At 45.0% G+C, this 19,116-nt stretch overlaps 1 protein-coding gene across 24 annotated transcripts in view; it reads right to left on the bottom strand.

Moving 5' to 3' along the window:
• ptprfa (protein tyrosine phosphatase receptor type Fa) overlaps positions 1–19,116 on the bottom strand; it is a 244,802-nt gene that overhangs the window by 45,543 nt on the left and 180,143 nt on the right. For 17 of the 24 annotated variants that reach the window (XM_020049027.2, XM_020049034.2, XM_020049036.2 and 14 more), the window contains 6 exons: positions 10,884–10,910; positions 6,183–6,300; positions 4,588–5,029; positions 4,272–4,411; positions 3,382–3,479; positions 902–1,158 (listed from right to left, as the gene is read on the bottom strand). In XM_020049027.2, coding sequence (XP_019904586.2) covers positions 902–1,158; positions 3,382–3,479; positions 4,272–4,411; positions 4,588–5,029; positions 6,183–6,300; positions 10,884–10,910 — 1,082 coding nt within the window. The remainder of the gene's footprint in view (positions 1–901; positions 1,159–3,381; positions 3,480–4,271; positions 4,412–4,587; positions 5,030–6,182; positions 6,301–10,883; positions 10,911–19,116) is intronic. The other 7 variants (XM_020049031.2, XM_020049037.2, XM_020049040.2 and 4 more) reach the window with 1 other exon arrangement.

Below are 19,116 nucleotides of genomic sequence, written 5' to 3'. Positions count from 1 at the left end.
CGTCTGTGTGTGTTTGTGTGTGTGCATGCGTCTGTGTGTGTGCGTGCGTCTGAGTGTGTTTGTGTGTGTGTCTGTGTGTGTTTATGTGTGCGCATGCGTCTGTGTGTGTTTGTGTGTGTGCATGCGTCTGTGTGTGTGCGTGCGTCTGAGTGTGTTTGTGTGTGTGCGCGCGTCTGTGTGTGTTTGTGTGTGTGCATGTGTCTGTGTTTGTGTGTGTGCGTGCGTCTGTGAGTGTTTGTGTGTATGAGTATACGTGCAGATCCTCATCCCTCAAGTATCCCCCTCCTTCATCCCAGTCCTGCTGCCTGTCTGAGACTATTGATTTGGCGTTAGCATGAAAAGCCATGTTGTTTTCTGTGTGCTGGTGAGGAAGGCCTTCTGGACCTGAAGTCCAGCCAGATCAGCCTCTTCAGCCAATGCCGTGTGTCATCCTCTCTCTGTCCGAATCCTCTCTGGGCTCCGTACAAAATGCTGGGTGTTACTTTTAACAGTATGGCTCTGGGAAACGTGGCGCTCGGCCAGAGAGATGAACAGATGACGTAGCAGCCAGACAACAGACAGAAGCGGTGCTCTGCAAAGCTTTGCCTGTCTCCCGGCATCTCCGTGCCTATCTCTGGTAAGGACACGTGGAGAGCTGGTGGACGACTCGCGCTGAATGAATGTATGATAGTAAGCACAGTATGACGTGGTTAATACCGGTATCAGCGCTACTAAATAAGTGGAACAGAGAATAAAATCTGGGTTCAGATAGAAACTAAGGAACATTCAGCCCCAGTCCCTACCTAGAAGAAAAACCAGACAACATACCACAAAACACACACACACATACACACTGAGAACCACTAAACAGGAAAGAATGCAGCGGTCGGCAGTGATGATGCTGCTGAGAGACTCAACGGACCTGACCGGGGCGGTAGTAGGGACTTTGGGCAGTGTGATTGTGAGTTTGCCCCCCTCCTCTGGGTCTTGATGGTACTGAACAGGTTTGGTCTTGAGGAGGTCCGGGGCCGTTCTGATGGAGACCTGCTGCTGCAGCCCTCCGGCACTGTTCCCTCTGGACATCAGCACAAAGCTGTAGTCCGTGTCAGGCTGTAGCCTGGTGATCAGCTTCCTCTTCAGGTTCCCCTGGACCTCCACACTCTGCTGGTTATAGAGGATCTAGAGGGACACAGAGGATGTGCACTTGGTTATAGTGGATATTACAGTGGATATTGGATATTACAGTGGATATACAGTAAAAAGTCTACACACCCCTGTTAAAATGCCAGGTTTTTGTGATTTAAAAGAATGAGACAAAGATAAATCATGTCAGAAATTGTTCCACTTTTTATGTGACCTATAATATGAACAATTCAATTGAAAAAAAGTGAAAAAATTAAAAATAAAAACCTTACAATAACCTGGTTGCATAAGTGTGCACACCCTCTTGGCTGTGTTCAGAATTAACCAATCACATTCAAACTTAAATAGACACCAGCCATCATTTAAAGTAATTTAATGTGACTGATTAATCACAAATAAAGTTCTAGTAGGATTTTCCTGACATTTTCTTAGTTGCATCTCAGAGCCATGGTCCCCAGAGAGTTTCCAAAGCATCAGAGGGATCTCATTGTTGAAAGATATTAGTCAGGAGAAGGGTACCAAAGAATTTCCAAAGCATAAGATATACCATGGAACACAGTGAAGAAAGTCATCATCAAGTGGAGAAAATATGGCACAACAGAGGCATCACCAAGAACTGGATGTCCCTCCAAAATTGATGAAAAGATGAGAAGAAAACTGGTCAGGGAGGCTTCCAAGAGGCCTACAGCAATATTAAAGAAACTGCAGGAATTTCTGGCAGGTACTGGCTGTGTGCTACATGTGACCACAATCTCCCGCATTCTTAATACGAATGGGCTATGGGGTAGGGTGGCAAGACAGAAGCCTTTACTTAAAAAGAAAAACATCCAAGCCTGGCTGAAGTTTGCAAAAACAAACATCAAGTCCCCAAAAGCACGTGGGGAAATGTGTTATGGTCTGATGAAACCAAGGTTGAACTTTTCGGCCATAATTCCAAAAGGTATGTTTGGCGCAAAAACAACACTGCACATCATCCAAAGAATTATGAACAGTTCCAAATACCAGGCAATTATGGCACAAAACCTTCAGTTTTCAATTAAAAAGCTGAAGATGAAGAGGAAGTTCACCTTCCAGCACGATAACAACCCAAAGCACACATCCAAATCCACAAAAGCATGGCTTCACCAGAAGATTAAAGTTTTGGAATGGCCCAGCCAGAGCCCAGACATGAATCCAATTGAACATCTGTGGGGTGATCTGAAGAGGCCTGTGCACAGGATATGTCCACGCAATCTGACAGATTTGGAGCGCTTTTGCAAAGAAGATTGGGCAAATATTGCCACGTCAAGATGTGCCATGCTAATAGACTCCAACCCAAAAGACTGAGTGCTGTAATAAAATCAAAAGGTGCTTCAACAAAGTATTAGTTTAAGGGTGTGCACACTTATGCAACCAGGTTATTGTTGGTTTTTTATTTTTTCCCCCTGAAAGATTTCAGTTTGTTTTTCAATTGAATTGTTCATATTATAGGTCACATTAAAGGTGGAAAAAGTTCATGATTTATCTTTGTCTCATTCTTTTGCATTACAAGAACCTGACATTTTAACAGGGGTGTGTAGACTTTGTATATCCACTGTATACCATGGGCAGGATAGGTAGCAGCATCTAGTTATTTTTTTTGCTGGTTTATAGATATTCCAAAGATAAGCTGCAAAGACGGTAGTGCCCTTTAGAGAGAAAAAAAAAATCAAAAAAATCTCCAATGTAAAGGCGAAAAGGTACACTACAATTATTTTAGATTATACAATACACATTAAAATAAGCTACATATTATCTGTCCCAATTTCATCACCTGTTCCCAAATGAACGGTTCCTTAAAAAAAGATTGAGGGAACCGACTCACATGCACAGACACACACAAAGACAAGCACACATACCTTCCTGATTGAACAGCTCAGAAACAACTTCTTGGTTATCGCAGAGGTCCTGCAATGAAGTCTATCATATTCACTGACAATCATGGGGCTTTGTTGAAGGGAGTGAGCACAGTTCTATTATGCCACCATGATTATATCCCATGCCTTCTATATGAGCCAGGACAGTTAAGAGCCACGCATGACGGAATATAAAGCAGAACCAATCATTTCAAGTGCGGTCATATCCTTCCTCATTCCCATGACATTTCCATATCTATTCCAATCCCAGCACCTCCATTGTGTCGTCGGACTGTTTTTCCCGTTGTCATCTGACAAAGGTGGATTCACTCCCACACAACGCTATTCCCAGGACAATCAGAGCGTCAGGATGGAGTTGTCTTACCTTGAAAGGCACTTGAGACTTGTAGGTTTCTGGCACTTCCCAAGTCAGCAGGACTGACGTCTTCATCACGGCTTTCACACCAAAGTTTTTGGTGAACTCTGATGGAGTTGGGGTGAGAAGGAGCATGTTGGGGAGGGGGTGAGTTGGGGGGGGGGGCACAGAGGGCAAATTCTAAAAAGCACAACCAGGTTATGAAACTGCTCGCTGAGCAGGTAACTCTGTAATACTAGTCCAGTTAAGGTGCCGTGGCCTGCATGTTTCAGTGGTAACACGTTGTGCATTTCATTTTTAACATTAGAAAGAACATTATAAACCATCAGTTGACCTTTCCTCTACATTAAACTGTACAATATTTACTGTGGGGTCCTAACTTTGGGAAAACTGCATATTTACATACACTTATAGCTGAAGTAGTGCGAATGTAAGGCTCTAATCACTGTGACGCTAACTGATTTGGAAGACTGGCAGCTACTATATAGCTGCTGGACGTCTGTGCATTACAGATGACTTCATAGTATCGCTGGGAGCGGGCAGATTAGCGTTCATTTCCACAAGAACCATATGTTCTCTGATAAGAACATGAAGAGAGCGTTTCACTGCGTTGCTCATCTGATGTAGCGGTCACGCCAGGTTGACTCCCCCACGCTAATGTCCATCAGTTCTCACACAGACACGCCTCTGCCTCTGTCCTATACCATCTGCCCGCCTAAATCTGGGTGAAACCTTTGTGTCGGTGTGTGTGCGTGTGTGTGGAAGTGAGGGTGTGGTTCACGCATGCAAATGTTGGGGTCGCATGCATGAGTGTTTGGCGTGATCATGTGTGTGCACGCGCGTGTGTGTGTGTGTGCGTGTGTGAGTACATTTGCCCTGTATGCCGACTGGGTCCTCACCCGGCATGGAGGTAGACATGGTTCTGCTCTGTATGCTGGGGCTGATGGGTCCTCCTCCTTTGCTGGTGAAAGCTCTGACCCGGATGTCATAGGTGGTGTCAGGCTGCAGCCCGGTGACGGTCATCTGGGTTTCTGTCGTGCTGCAGAGGCAGACACACACATACGTCAGCATAACATGTTATATTTAAATAAACAACCTCCGTACCACACACAGCCTTTTGAAGGACAAGGAAATGTAAAAGGGGCAATAATGAACCCCAAATTCAAGGCCTCCAATGAGGTTGAAAGCGTGTATCTATTGTGCAGTCAGTGATACCTGTTTGTATGGTTCTGCTGGCTGTTGATATCTCGGTACACGACCACGTACTGGACAATCTTGCCATTCCTCTCAGCCAGTGCCGGAGGCTCCCAGGCCAGCTTGGTGGTGGTGGTGGTCAGGCCCACCACACTCAGGTTCTGGGGATAGCTGCCAGGCACATCGTCCGGCGTGGTGATCTCCTTCATGTACTCCTCGCCGTTGCCCGCCCGGTTCTTGGCGCAGAGCTTGAAGATGTACGTGGCGCCCTTGTGCAGGCCCGTGACGGTGAAGTGGTCGTCGGTCTTCTTGAAGTCCTTCACGGTGAACGACTCCTCCTCGGCGCGCTTGTACTGCAGCCGGTAGCCCACGTGCTCGCCCACCATCTCCTTTGGAGGCTGCCACTGGATGAGGGCGGTGTTACCGCTGGTGGTGCTGATCATCATGGTGGGCTTGCCCGGGACTGGTGGCCGGGGAGAGCGATTAGCCTCGTTAGCGTAACGACACCGAGCACACAAACCAATGACACGGAACACGTTTAATAAGGACTCGGAACACGTTCGGTAATGACATAACACACAATGATTACTCCGGCTGTTGTTAGGCGCGACTGTCAATTCCTAAAGTTATATGGAGATATAATAAGTCATTACAGATATTACTCTGGCAGTTAAGACAATGAGGGCGTGGTGAAAGGATCTGCTAGTCTCTGCGACCTATTTCCTACGTAGTGCATGACTTTCCACCAGAACTGTACAAACCTTATTCAAAACAAAAGCGCTATATAGTTTGTTGATGTTTCGGTTGAAGACAGAGTGAGTGTTCGGAGAGGGTAGATTAAGGCTAAGGCAATTGGAGCCTGCGCTGTGTTTAGTGATGGCAGCTGTGATGTTACCACAGAAACTTGTCCAGGAAACGCTGCACATTCAGTGTACATCAATGGTAACATGGTGATGTCTCCTCAGAATCTTTCTGTGGGACTAACTGCATGTACCTGTCAACCAAACTGACACCCCTCAACTCTGAACTGTCTATGAACTCAACTTCCCATGCTCTCTAAAATAAACTGCAACCCCTATAAGCCATAATACACAAAGCCTTGTTGCTGTGACGATATTTCTGCTTCTACGAGGCAAAAGCTGCCTTTATTTAACCAGGTTGGCACTGACAACCCATCATATATATCCCAAACTAACATAGCTGACACTGTTATCCATGTATGTGCAGACAGAACCCTTTTTTTGTTGTCTGTAGTAAATACAGACAAAACCCAATTTTCTCATAGATTCTTAGAGTATGAATCTAGATAGAAATCAAGATAGAACTCCCAGTTTCTTAGAGTATAAATCCAGATAGAACCCCATTTTATTATAGCATGAATCCAGACAGAACCCCACTCGTTGTGTCAGTCTCTTCTTCCTGGCCTTGCCTAAGCACAACCGAACAACACATCATCAAAGCCTTCATTAGTAGAAGCAGCTCTATAGTGCTAGGGCGCTGGTCTATAGAGTATACTTCTTTAGAACATACACCATAGGTTAGTACCTGAACAAGTAAGCACATCTTGATGAGTCACCTACACATGATGACTGACCTACTCCTAAAACTGTACCCACCTGCCCCTGTGGTGGTGACCACCTTAGCCTTACTGCGAGCCCCGTCCCCCTTGGTGGTGTAGGCAGCCACCGTGACAGAGTAGCTGGTCTCGGGTAGTAGGCCTGTTACAACAGCCTCCTGCGGGAGAGAGAAGTACAAACAGCCAAGGTCAGGCTAACGCTATGCTAACACCACGGGCCAGCCTTCACCAACCGTCCTGTGTTGAGACCAGCTCAGATGTGGGGCAGCCACAAGCACACACAAACAGTCATACTCCATAAGTCAGAATAGCTTTTTGAACACTCCCAAGGCGTTCCAGTTCTGAGAAACGCTTACAGAGGGGAAAGGAAAAGCCAAGGCATCAAACGCCTTGAAAGGGAGAGCAGAAGACTTGTTCTACTGCCATTGGCCTGTGTTCATATCGTGTTAATGGACCGGGTCCACTGGATCAGTGGAAGGGTACACTGTCAGAGGACAGCTTGGATCTTAGACACCCCTTGGAAATAAATCTCTCCTCGATGATCTGTCCTCAACGAGATCAGATCGGTTGTATTCACAGCGCTCCCCCTAGTTGTTGTACAAGAGCTGAATATCCAATTTTCTTGCTATGTTGCTCTGTCCCTCAGAAATAACAGCAATTATTATTTATAATTATTTTAGTAAGAAAATAAACAAATATTAATTTTCTGATTAAAAACCTAATGTACTATAATGTATTATATTTTTTGAAAACCAAATTTTTCTCCTTTAAATTTGGTGATATCCAGTTTGCTACTATGACCAATTTGCTACATGCCCCATCGCATCTCCACAGCAGGTTTGAAGAAAGTCAATACTTCCTGCAAACTTAACCAGGGACCAAGACTCCAGAAGAGAGGCCGTTTTCCAGACAGAGCTTGCAGGCACCTGACATTCCACTGGGAGTCACTGGAGGGCAACAATATGACAGGGGTTATAAAGGACATTTGGGAGCCAAAACTAACCTATCATCCTAAAAATATCATTTGTGGGGGTCTCTTGAAAAATCTTGTAGAACCAAAATGTCAGGTAACTTTGTGAGCATAGTACTGTACAACCACAATCACACACACACACACACAAATCAGGAACACACATACACACACCACTCCCCATAACACACATCTCCTCTACATCTACGTGCGTGTACTTGCACATGTTCTTTTTCTCTTTCAAAGAGAACTCATTAAAACGTGGACACCTAAAAGAGCCAGAGCTTCTCTGAGCCCATAAAAAAAAAACTTGGAGAGGCTCTTTCTTTTTCTTTCTCCGCCTAAGCGGGGGATCCATTTCCTCCAGGGCTGATGAGGTGAGAGAGAGAATGGTGGGTAGGAGAGGATCAGTAAAGGCCGAGAGCCGGTCCTAAATGGCCTCATACTCCCTTGGCAGTGCCTAGTTTACTGTAAAAGCAACTGGATTTCATTTGGGACACTGCCTAAAATAATAGATTGGGGGTGAGGGTTCCAACTGAGAACAGGCCTGTGGCCTGTATGCTGCTGGGGCCTGGAGCTCAGCCCGGGAGAAGAGATGACAGACCACAAACCTGCAGCTAGAAACCACACAAATTAGTACGGCCATGCAAGCCAGCTCCGCTTCCCGGAGCCCAAACTGATTTTTAATTATGATTTCATAGTTAGCCTCTCACATCTTTATTGCATGATATTCATAAAAAAAAGAGAAAGAGCTTCCCTTTCTGCTAATTAAGAAGCAGCCATGTAATCACAGACATGCTATAGAGCAGGCTGCCGTTCTATATACAAGGCTATTTTGCGCAGAGATCGCTCACTTAGGGTTTAGGAAGTAAAACCCCCCAAAACCCCAACTCATCATTTATGGGGGGGGGGGGGGGGGGTGTTGGGGCCTGGAGGGTAGTTAGCGATGAGAAGGAATATGAGTCATCTGAAGCTATTAATTTTCCTTTAAAAGCCTCATTATTTTAATCGCCAAGGATTCCTTTTTAGTGTCAGTGCTGGAGTGGTTTCTTGCTCATCTGGAAAATAATATATAATTCTCTCTCTTCAAATGCAGAAGGGTGTACATGACGGATGAATAAGGGAGTGAGGAATACTCCTGTACTTGGAATTGAATTTCGGGTCGGAGTCCCAAGGACGGGGATAGATTCAACACTCAGGACGGGAGTGCATCCCAAACGTCCCCCATACTGCAGACACACAACTTGTGACCAGGGCACTTTGTGACCAAGACACACATTGGGTTTCACATACAAAGGAAGTCAGTCCCAGCCTAGTACACCGAAGCCCATCAAGTTGTCATCCCTTTGTTTCAATAGGATCCACATCAAACACCCTGGTCCTCTCCGCTTCCTGCACAGACATCTTTTACCTCTTCCTTCACCTCATTTTAAAACTCTGCCTTAATCACCAGGGGTTCCTGAAGTCACTGCTGCACAACCATCAGTCCTAATAAGCAAATACAACTATCAGACTCCTAAATGTTAATTAAGGGTGACAACTAAACAGTGGCTTTGCTGTTACATTCATTTCCATGTACTGTCAGTGAATAGCTTATCATGACGCATCGTTGAACCCAGTAAAATACATTCTAATCTGGACTGTACATTATAGACCCACCTACCGTGGCTTTTTGAGATACCTCAGTGTTCCATTAGTGACCCACGACTGACGTGTATCTCCCATTTGCGTGGGATGGGTTCTCTAAACCTGAGTTTGGAACCGTGGTTCCAGTTCCATAAGGAGTCACAGAAAAGAGAACAACAGAAGACAACCAAACCTTGTTTCTGCTCCCAAAACTCTGTGGTTAGTCCTCAGGCTCTAAACTGTCTGTCTGGAACTGTCACTGTGTAGTATTAGGAACAGATGGGCCTGTCGATCTAATAACATTTTATTTTGTCTAAGCGACAATGTCAAAAGCTTCAGAAAAGCCACTCGGGGACTTGTGCCTCAGTCGGGATGGTTTCAGAACAAGTAGTGGGATTTACTGTACACCCAGAGTAGTATACCTGTTTCTGGAGGGCCTAAGGCACGGTGGCATTTCGATTTAGCAAGGGACCACACCTGACCAACTGAGTTAATTAATTGATCGGGTCAGTGATTGCCTAAATTCAACACACCTGCTATTTCAGGTCTGTTAAATCAAAAACATGAAACGCCTGAAGCATTCTAGGACCAGACTTGCCTACTGCAAGACACACACAAACAAACAGACACACAATTGGACAACAACAACACTTAAACAAACGAATCATAACAATACGCATCACTGGGCCGTGTGCAACCTCCATTACAGAATATAAACACAAATTCAGAAATTCACAGCACAGTCAATTAGCCAGAGTCACAGTGGATTCAGCCACACAGCATAACATGACGTTCAGCAGCCCTCAACTGGAAATCCTCTTCTTAGTGAAAGCAAAATGTGGTTGGGGTGATTCAAGCGTGGCAGCCGAAAGCTCAGGACTCGGGAGCCTCAGTTAGCTACGGTAATGTTTCTGTTTTCTGTTTGACAGCGCACAGCAAGGGCCAGGTCAGGACTATTATTTCAACACAACACCCAGGACTTTGTGTGTGTATGTGTGTGTGTGCTACCTTACCTGGCAGGGAGACAGAGGGATGCAGGTATTTGTGTGACTATGGGAAATGATGGGAGATACTTTACTAGGCAGGGCTGGCCGCGGAAAATTACCAGCACATGAAGCACAACAACACCCTTCTTCCCCTCTGGAACCAAAACAAAAGATGATTTACAGCTGGAACGCCTCAGAGAGAAGTGATGCTAGTTCTCACGCAACATGACCCAACTGCTGAGCCATGGAGGGATTGCAGCCGGAAGGGGTCCTCCCAGGCTGGGGTGTGTCGTGTCTTCAGCAGCGCTCTCTGACCAGCCTCAGAATCACCACAGTGAACACGGTTGGTGTCCTGCCCCAGGAGCCCCTCACACCCCCGCGTCACCCCACTCCCTACACCCCCTGAACACATCCCCCTCCCGTCACCGCCGACACTCCCGGGACCCCCCGCCGCCTCACTGCACACTGTTAGTAAGGAGCCCGAGCAGACTGGGAGGAAAGGTGAAGTTGGAAAATAAAATACACAGCTATTTTTGTTTCTGTTTTGTGGAGAATTACAATTTCAAAATTCTTAAAATTTTTCTTAAAATTGAATAACCCTGACATTTATTTTACCCTAGAATGGCCCGGCACCACAATGGCCTAGCCCTGGAATGGCCTAGCCCTAGAATGGTCTAGCCTTACGGTAAAACATACAGCTATGGAGATGAAGGATTCATTCTATTGAGGACTCCAGAGACTTGGTTATTAGCATAGTAAGTGTGCTCAATTAGAATCATATGCATGTTATGTTTCACAAAAATGACACTTTATATTTTATGGAGGAAGAGCTCCTTTACTGAGTCATATAAAGGTCAGGGCCAGGTAGAGAAGTTACATTTTATACTGTTTCCCAAACAAATTGGTACCTAGTGTGGTTGACTGGTCTTTGTGACACAGAGTCTGGCAAGAGAGACCTATTGGTCCATTCTATCTTTTCTGTCTACCTCTCCACTGTAATGTGAGCAGACTGACTGCTTCAGGTTAAGGGAAGGAGATAGCGTTAGTCCCCAGAGAGAGGAGAATAGTGCGAGGGTTCGGTAGAGGATAGAGAGAACAGAGGCCACGGCCCACTGAATACACAGCACCCCAGCACACCCTACACACTTCTACTACTCACATAATCCGCCGAATCCTCAACGTTCCACTGATGATAGGGATCAAATGGGAGGGAGGGAGGGGGGGAGAGAGGGAGTCAAACAGAGAACAGCAAGGACAGAACAAAAAAAAAAGATAACTTTTTTTTTTCTCTGTAGGTAGGAAATGGGTCATGGGCCAGACTAATACTGACACCAGGCCAACTGGGACAGATACATGCTCAGTCTGTCTGTTCCAGTGATTAGTGACTCGTAGAGAGGAAACAGGTGCTAGAGGCAGGGGATGTGAAGTGTTAACATGCAGCAATGGATACAGGTGTTTGGGTTGAAGGTATGGCAGTGGCTCCCTCCGCATGGATTGGCGCTGAGTTGGTGGGATTCCCGTGCAGGTAGACATATTGTGCGGTTTCATCGATCAGCGAAAGACAAAATCCTTATCGCCCTTTTGGTGTGGCCCAGGAAGCAAGCTGATCACGGATGACTTACCTGAAATGGCTTCATGCAAACATTGACTGTGCCTAAAAACATGGGCCCCTCTATTCAACCAAATGCACAATTCTTAGAAGGTGACTTGGCGTTAAGACACATTTACTGCCTTGTTATTCCATTGGTATAATTGTGTGAAAGCATTTTCCTAAATATTCTAGATAGCCAATACTGACATCAGAGTGAAATTAAACCGTATACATAAGCAAAAACAAATAGGAAGATGAGCAATAACAAGAAATCTTTACAGCTGAGCTGTTAATTCTTAAATAGGCTGTGAGAAATAAATGCACACATGATTAGTCTATCTCAGTCTTCAATGGGCTGATGATAACAAGCTCTTATCATGTAGAGAGAGAAGGAGAGAAAATGGCTTCTACGTAGACAACCCCTGTGATATTGCACATGAGATGTCTAATGTAATAGCAAAGATGGTATGAGAACTAGAGGAGCGGGGAGATAGAGAAAGGGCTGGGAAGAGACTTTGTCTGTGTCTGCAAGACCTGCCCTTCTTCCTCCTTTTTACTCCTTTTGTCACTTGAATCTCTTTCATCGTTAATACCCCACAGCACAACATGACACCTCTTCCACCTCTCAGCTCCCCGGCTCCACACAGCCATTTTGCATGTGCGCACGCGTGCGAGAGTTTCACTGAGAGAGAAAGGGGGAGGTAAAGATGGAGTGAGGCAGAGGTGGAGAGAGAGAGGGAGGTAGAGAGCTTGACACCGTGGCTGGTGATTTTCCTGTGCTGCTGCAAAGTGTCTGTCAGTGAGTTGAGCTGACATTTCTCCTTCACAGGTTAGAGCCCCTTTGCTTATTCAGCAGCTCGTCCGGGGATTACATTTCCCCTTCATCGTGGGGGTACCTGCGCAATCTATTCCCTCCATTCACACTTCCTATAAACCCTACACACCCCCTACCAGCCTTCCTTCTAGCCACCCCCCAGGCTTGCCCTCTTCATTACTCCATCCCTCTATTTCTCCATCTCTCCATTTCTCCATCCCAGACCAGACCTCTGGAAGAGGCTGCTTCTCCTCAGAGAAAAGAACTAATGGCTGATGGAGGTTCAATTTGGTCTCATTCTTTCTCCGTCTCTCTAACTGCCCCCCCCCCCCACCACCACCACGTACAGTAGCAGATGCCACAGCGGAATTGATTCGGAGAGACGGGGCATTTGTATTCCACTCCAAGGCCTTGCTGACTAACGGAAAATAAAAGACAAAGGGGCAGACTGGAACACTTCTTTTTCTAGATTCTTTAAAATAGCCTTATCATAAAGAATAGCCGCTAGGAGAGCTAAGAACGGGCGGTTGAAAATCGGCTATGTAGTCTAGTCCCCTACTGGAAGTGCCAGTCATGCACTAAATCAAGGAATAATGCAGCATCGTAGAACAGTGACGGAAAATAAACCCACTCAGTTGACCTGACAGACAGCCGTGTTGCTTCACTAGGATGAATTCTGTCTCGTTCCGTGCGTTCATAGCTAGCAATGATCTTGATATCTTCCATTTGCAACTCGTTCAACATACATGATTTCCTTAATATCAGTCTCAGGCGCATGAAAAAAACACAGAATGGGAGCTTATTTTAGAAAGGAAACGGGCCATTTAAAAAACACCTTTGGCAACATTCACAGAAAGAGCTACTGACATTCCGGGGCATTACACAGTATGTAATGTGTGAAGACCTCAGAGTTAAGAGTACCGCCGAAACCAAAATGTCTCAGCCGGAGGCAATTCCATCACACTACACAGATGTTCATCTCCAGAACCCATAAAAACACTTGACAACAGAGTCAATAACCCGAAAATGAGAAAAGGGAAAAGTTCAGGTAAACGACGGACACATTCTCCTTAGACAGTGTACCATGAAAAAGTATTTCCCTCCTTAAGTTGAATGGAATTGAATGGAAAAGCACTTGATAGCTTGACAATATTTTTAAAGGACGTGCAAAGGTAAGGCGGGGCTGAACTCTAGACGACCCTGTGGTCTTGGTGTGGCTGCCGTTCACAGCAGTCCTCTGTGTGGGAGGTCAAGGCTGTGTGGTGGCGGCCCCTTAGGGCCAAACTAAACAGGCCAAACAAAGTGCTTGTGTATATTACGAGAGAATAAAATCCTGGACAGAGTTATCTTAGTTTGCGTAATTGTTTTCAAATCGTTTGAATTTACACTGGCCTGAACAGACAAACCATGCAGGATTTTGGGCACCGCATGGAAACTTGATAAACCTCCGAAAACAATTGTGTTGACACTTGCAATCCTCGGGGGCTCTGTCCAAAATGTGTCGCACGCTACCTTGGAAGGTGGCATCGCCAGCTATCGATATTAGTTCACTCAACAAAACAACATAGTGTCTCAAATCTTCCACATGTCCTTGAAAATGTATCGTCACGTAAAAAAGCCCTAAATAACATTGTTTAATCCAATGTTAACTTGATGAACTAGAGGCTCCTTATCGGTACAGTAAGAGAAGCACAGGGAGCTCCGGACTAGCAGCCGGGTCCAGAAAGAGCTAAAAGACAAAGCGGCACAGAGTGGACACAGTCAATTAAATCAGTTTACATTTGTTTTGTAAAGCCCTTTTTAAATTAGCAGTTATCACAAAGTGTTTCTACGGTTACCCTGCCTCAAATCTCAAAGAGGAAGCATCAAAAATGGATGCACAGTGGCTAGGGGAAACTGAGGGGTGGCTTGTGCTCTTCTGGCAGTCATTCCCTGACAACCGAAAAGTCAGTGTTGCTGGACAGCAGTTATAACTGTTACACTACAGTTATAACCTAGGCTGGTCCTGCTGCAAGGTAAGCTAGACCTTCTCATTTCCTGTTTCGAAAAAACTTAGAAATCCAAGCTCATGGGTTTGCTTCCCACCAGGAAAGAAGCCAATAGTCTGCAAAATGGTTAATATTTTACTCCTGCTTTAGGTTAACATAGCAAAGTTATTTCCGCTTTATGTTGAAGTAGTAATGACACTCAGGATTTGTGGTAACATAGTAATGTTACCCATATCATATTCCCTTGTGTCATACATAGGCCTGGGTGTTTCGTCAAAGGCTGCATTTGACTAAATCTCACACAGAAGAGTTTTTAATCCACTTACCAGCAACTGGAAGAAAACGATTCTGTTTTATAATAGAAATGGCAGTAGACTGCTCGTTTTCCCACAGAGAAAGCAGAGACCTCTGAAAACATCCTTTTAAGTAGCCGACACTTACAACACTGTGAATACAACGCCCACACTGACACGAACCCGTCTCATTAGAAAATTGCCATTTCTATCCGTTGATAGTATAATTTTCCTGTGTGTAATGTGTCTCATCCAATGCGATCAAATAACTGCCTGTCTGGCACTTGACTGTGACAGAAGGCCTGAAACTAGCTACAACTCTCCCTGTCCTCTCTCTCTTTCCATCTCTCTCTTCATCTCCCTTCTCTTTCCATCTCTCTCTTCATCTCCCTTCTCTTTCCATCTCTCTCTTCATCTCCCTTCTCTTTCCATCTCTCTCTTCATCTCCCTTCTCTTTCCATCTCTCTCTTCATCTCCCTTCTCTTTCCATCTCTCTCTTCATCTCCCTTCTATTTCCATCTCTCTCTTCATCTCCCTTCTCTTTCCATCTCTCTCTTCATCTCCCTTCTCTTTCCATCTCTCTTCATCTCCCTTCTCTTTCCATCTCTCTCTTCATCTCCCTTCTCTTTACATCTCTCTCTTCATCTCCCTTCTCTTTCAATCTCTCTCTTCATCTCCATTCTCTTTCCATCTTTCTCTCCTCTCTTTTCTCTTTACATCTCTCTCTCCATCTTGATCTTAATGGAGTGTGTCCCATCGCGTGTCCTTTAGCAGCATAGCCACTTCAATCCTATTCGGAACATTTCGTTTTGTGGCGGTCGGCCGCTCTTACGGGCAGCATTAATCCATCTCAGAGGTGGCGCGTGGCACCAGGCAGTCTATATGTCTTGCTTCAGTTCATTTCACACATAGCTGGCTGCCTGAAGCATATGGAAGCAGGCCTGACAGTTAGCCCTGCATATGGCTATGGAAATACCTTTGGGATGCATGGTACATGGAAGGAGAGAATGCTATCTGTTTGTTAGAAGTCACTACGCTACTGTTAACAAGCACTAAAGCTTTTAAGTGGAGCGTTTAGAAAATATCAGCTCTCGCAGTGAAGACGTTAAAAAGGAACAACGTAAACAACTGGGACCTTCAAGTGGTAGATGTTTGACAAGGAGAATGTGTGTACTGCCATTTGTGACATTACAATGTGCTCCGTGAAAGCAACCAGAAAAAAAAAAGTCCAGGGCTTCTCTCCTCGTCTCTCTGAGCTGTAAATATATCTGCCAGAGTGTGGGCTTCAAGCACCAAGGTTGCCTTTGTTTATAGATAATGGCTCCTTACCACCCACACGTAACGACAGCCTCTCGCTCTGTCCTTTTCTCTGCTATCTTTCTCATCTGCCCTAATTCCCCTCTCTCCTTCTCTCCTTCACTTCCTCTATCTTCCCTCTCTCCTTCAATCTCTATCTCATCCTCTCCATCTCCCTGTCCCCACGTCTCTCTTTTCCTGGGCTCCAGGAGAGCGCTTGACAGATCAGGACTGTCTTATCTGATCAGACGGTCCTCACGCTTCACAGCCGTCACCACTGAGGCCTGGAAGGATCCTCCAGATGCCAAAAAACAAGCATGAATTCAACCCACAAAACAACCAGCTTGCGAGAAAAACAACACTGTTTTTTCACAAGCGAAGAGGGAGACAGAGGTCAGAGACTCAAGAGTGAGTGTGGGAGAGACAGAGAGAGAGAGACAGGCATAAATACAGAAAGGTAAAGGCATCGTAAAACACAGGGAAAAGAGTTGGCAAGCAATTAAGCCTTTATGTTCCTCAGTGTCACCAACCTCCACGGCCAATAATTTGATATGGTGAAATTTACTCTGTCATTAAGGATTTCGTCATAAGCGTGACAAAGACTGCAGTAATCCAAGCTTGATTGCTGTTCTAAAGAGACAATCCACCACCACAGTAAAATGGCTAAGGGATTTTAAAAGCTTCTTCCAAATGAAAAATGACTACTAGAGCTATACTGATGACAGCTTGTAGTCTAGGTTATGATAACATGTAAATATGCCTATACTGATGACAGTTTGTATCCTAGGATATGATAACATGTTACTATGCCTATACTGATAAAAGCTTCCAGGTTAGGTTATGATTGCACGTTACTAATGTAGGCCTATACTGATAAAAGCTTCTAGCCTGGGTTATGATTACATGCTACTAGGCCTATATTGATGAAAGCTTCTAGCCTGGGTAATGATAACATGCTACTAAGCCTATATTGATTAAAGCTTCTAGCCTGGGTTGTGATAACATGCTACTAAGCCTTTATTGATGAAAGCTTCTAGCCTAGGTAATGATAACATGCTACTAGGCCTATATTGATGAAAGCTTCTAGCCTGGGTTATGATAACGTTACTTGGCTGATATTGATGAAAGCTTCTAGCCCGGGTAATGATTACATGCTACTAGGCCTATATTGATGAATGATTCTAGCCTGGGTTATGATAACATGCTACTAGGCCTATACTGATGAAAGCTTCTAGCCTGGGTTATGATAACATGCTACTAGGCCTACATTGATGAAAGCTTTTAGTTTGGGTTATGATAACATGTTACTAGACCTATATTGATGAAAGCTTCTAGCCTGGGTTATGCAGTAGTGTTTCTATGACTGAAAAGATGTCTTCTCTCTCTTCAATCCGTAACACTGTATAAGCTACGATGGGGAATGGACTCGTCTACATTTAATTCCTTGATTTCATCAGAGACAGGAGTAGGAGAGCCTGTTTTTCATGGGACTGACAAGGACGCGGGCGCCATAAACATGGGCACAGCATGGCGTTCTGCACTGGCAATAAGATATGAGCCTGGCAAAACCTCCTGGCCCACTTAAAGTGATTGAGCACCGCGCCAGGTACAGAATCAATCTATCATACAGTAGAATGTACAACAGAACCAGAGATGCAGTGACACTGAGTGTGTGTTGTACAGGAAAGAGATCCAGTGACACTGTGTGTGTGTTGTACAGGAGAGAGATCCAGTGACACAGTGTGTGTGTTGTACATGACAGAGATCTAACGACACGGTGTGTGTGTGTTGTACCTGACAGAGATCCAATGACACTGTGTGTGTGTGTGTTGTACACAACAGAGATCCAATGACACTGTGTGTGTGTGTTGTAATTTACAGAGATCCAACGACACTGTGTGTGTGTGTTGTAATCTACAGAGATCCAACGACACTGTGTGTGTGTGTTGTACCTGACAGAGATCCAACGACACTGTGTGTGTGTTCTGTATCTGACAGAGATCCAACGACACTGTGTGTGTGTGTTGTATACAACAGAGATCCAACAACACTGTGTGTGTGTGTGCTGTATCTGACAGAGATCCAACGACACTGTGTGTGTGTGTGCTGTACTCTACAGAGATCCAACGACACTGTGTGTGTGTGTTGTACACAACAGAGATCCAACAACACTGTGTGTGCTGTACCTGACAGAGATACAACAACACTGTGTGTGTGTGTGTTGTACATAACAAAGATCCAACAACACTGTGTGTGTGTGCTGTACCTGACAGAGATCCAACAACACTGTGTGTGTGTGTGTGTTGTACATAACAGAGATCCAACAACACTGTGTGTGTGTGCTGTACCTGACAGAGATCCAACAACACTGTGTGTGTGTGTGTGTGTTGTACATAACAGAGATCCAACAACACTGTGTGTGTGTGCTGTACCTGACAGAGATCCAACAACACTGTGTGTGTGAACGTATGTCATAAAAGACATAGATCCAATGACACAAAGCCCAATACTGACAGATCCTCATTCTCTCTGTAACCCTTCATCCCCCTCTCTCCTCCTCCTCCTCCATCCTACCGAATCAGAACGTATGCAGAAAGCAACCGCCTGTGGCCTGTCTTGCAGTCCCATGCAAAGGACTGAACAAGCAGCTCCTGACAATTTATTGAATCTAATATAACAACAGCTCACTGGGTTGGAAAGAGACAAATAAGAAATGTTACAAATCAAACTGACACCGTTTGTGTGATGTGCCAAATCTGGTATGTGTGTATTTGTGTGTGTAAATGTGTGTCTATGTGGACAGGGTTGTGCGCACGCAGGTGTGATATCTATTGTGTGTGTGTTTCCACACACACGCGTCATAGCCCGCATTTGTGTCATAAATGTGCTGGGGTGTACAGAAGTAGAGGCCTTCATCCAGTCCTGCTCTTCACTCAGATAAGACAGGAATGCCCTACTTGAGAAAAGAGCTGGAGCCTATATCTCTGAGAGAGAAAAAAAAACTATGTGAAATGACTGGAACAATCTGCCCTCTGTAGGATAAGTCTACATGGCTTTCAGCTGGCTCAATAAGTGCTATAGTTTAGTGTGTGTGTACATAGTGTGTTTTTGTCTCTGTGTGTGTGTGTGAGTGTGTGTGTAAGGATTGCAAGTGATAAAGGCAGATGAGTTGTGTAGGTGTTGCTGGATGAAGTGCGGTCTGTACCATTGAGTGTTCATACATTCAGAGAACTCTGACATAATTATATGTTTGTGTTGAGAGACCAAATACAGCAGACAGCCATCAAGGCCAATAAATTATGGTAAAGCACCTTGCTCAAGGGAAAAACATAAATTTACTTCTTGTATCAGTGACTAAAACCATAAACTACACTCTATCTACACAATGTACTGGACCTGGAAGTAATCAG

The sequence above is a fragment of the Esox lucius genome, chromosome 8 (genome assembly GCF_011004845.1).
Source record: "Esox lucius isolate fEsoLuc1 chromosome 8, fEsoLuc1.pri, whole genome shotgun sequence".
Lineage (NCBI taxonomy): Eukaryota > Metazoa > Chordata > Actinopteri > Esociformes > Esocidae > Esox > Esox lucius.
The sequence above is the reverse complement of the archived record's forward strand: the minus strand, read 5'-3'. Positions and strand labels throughout refer to the sequence as shown.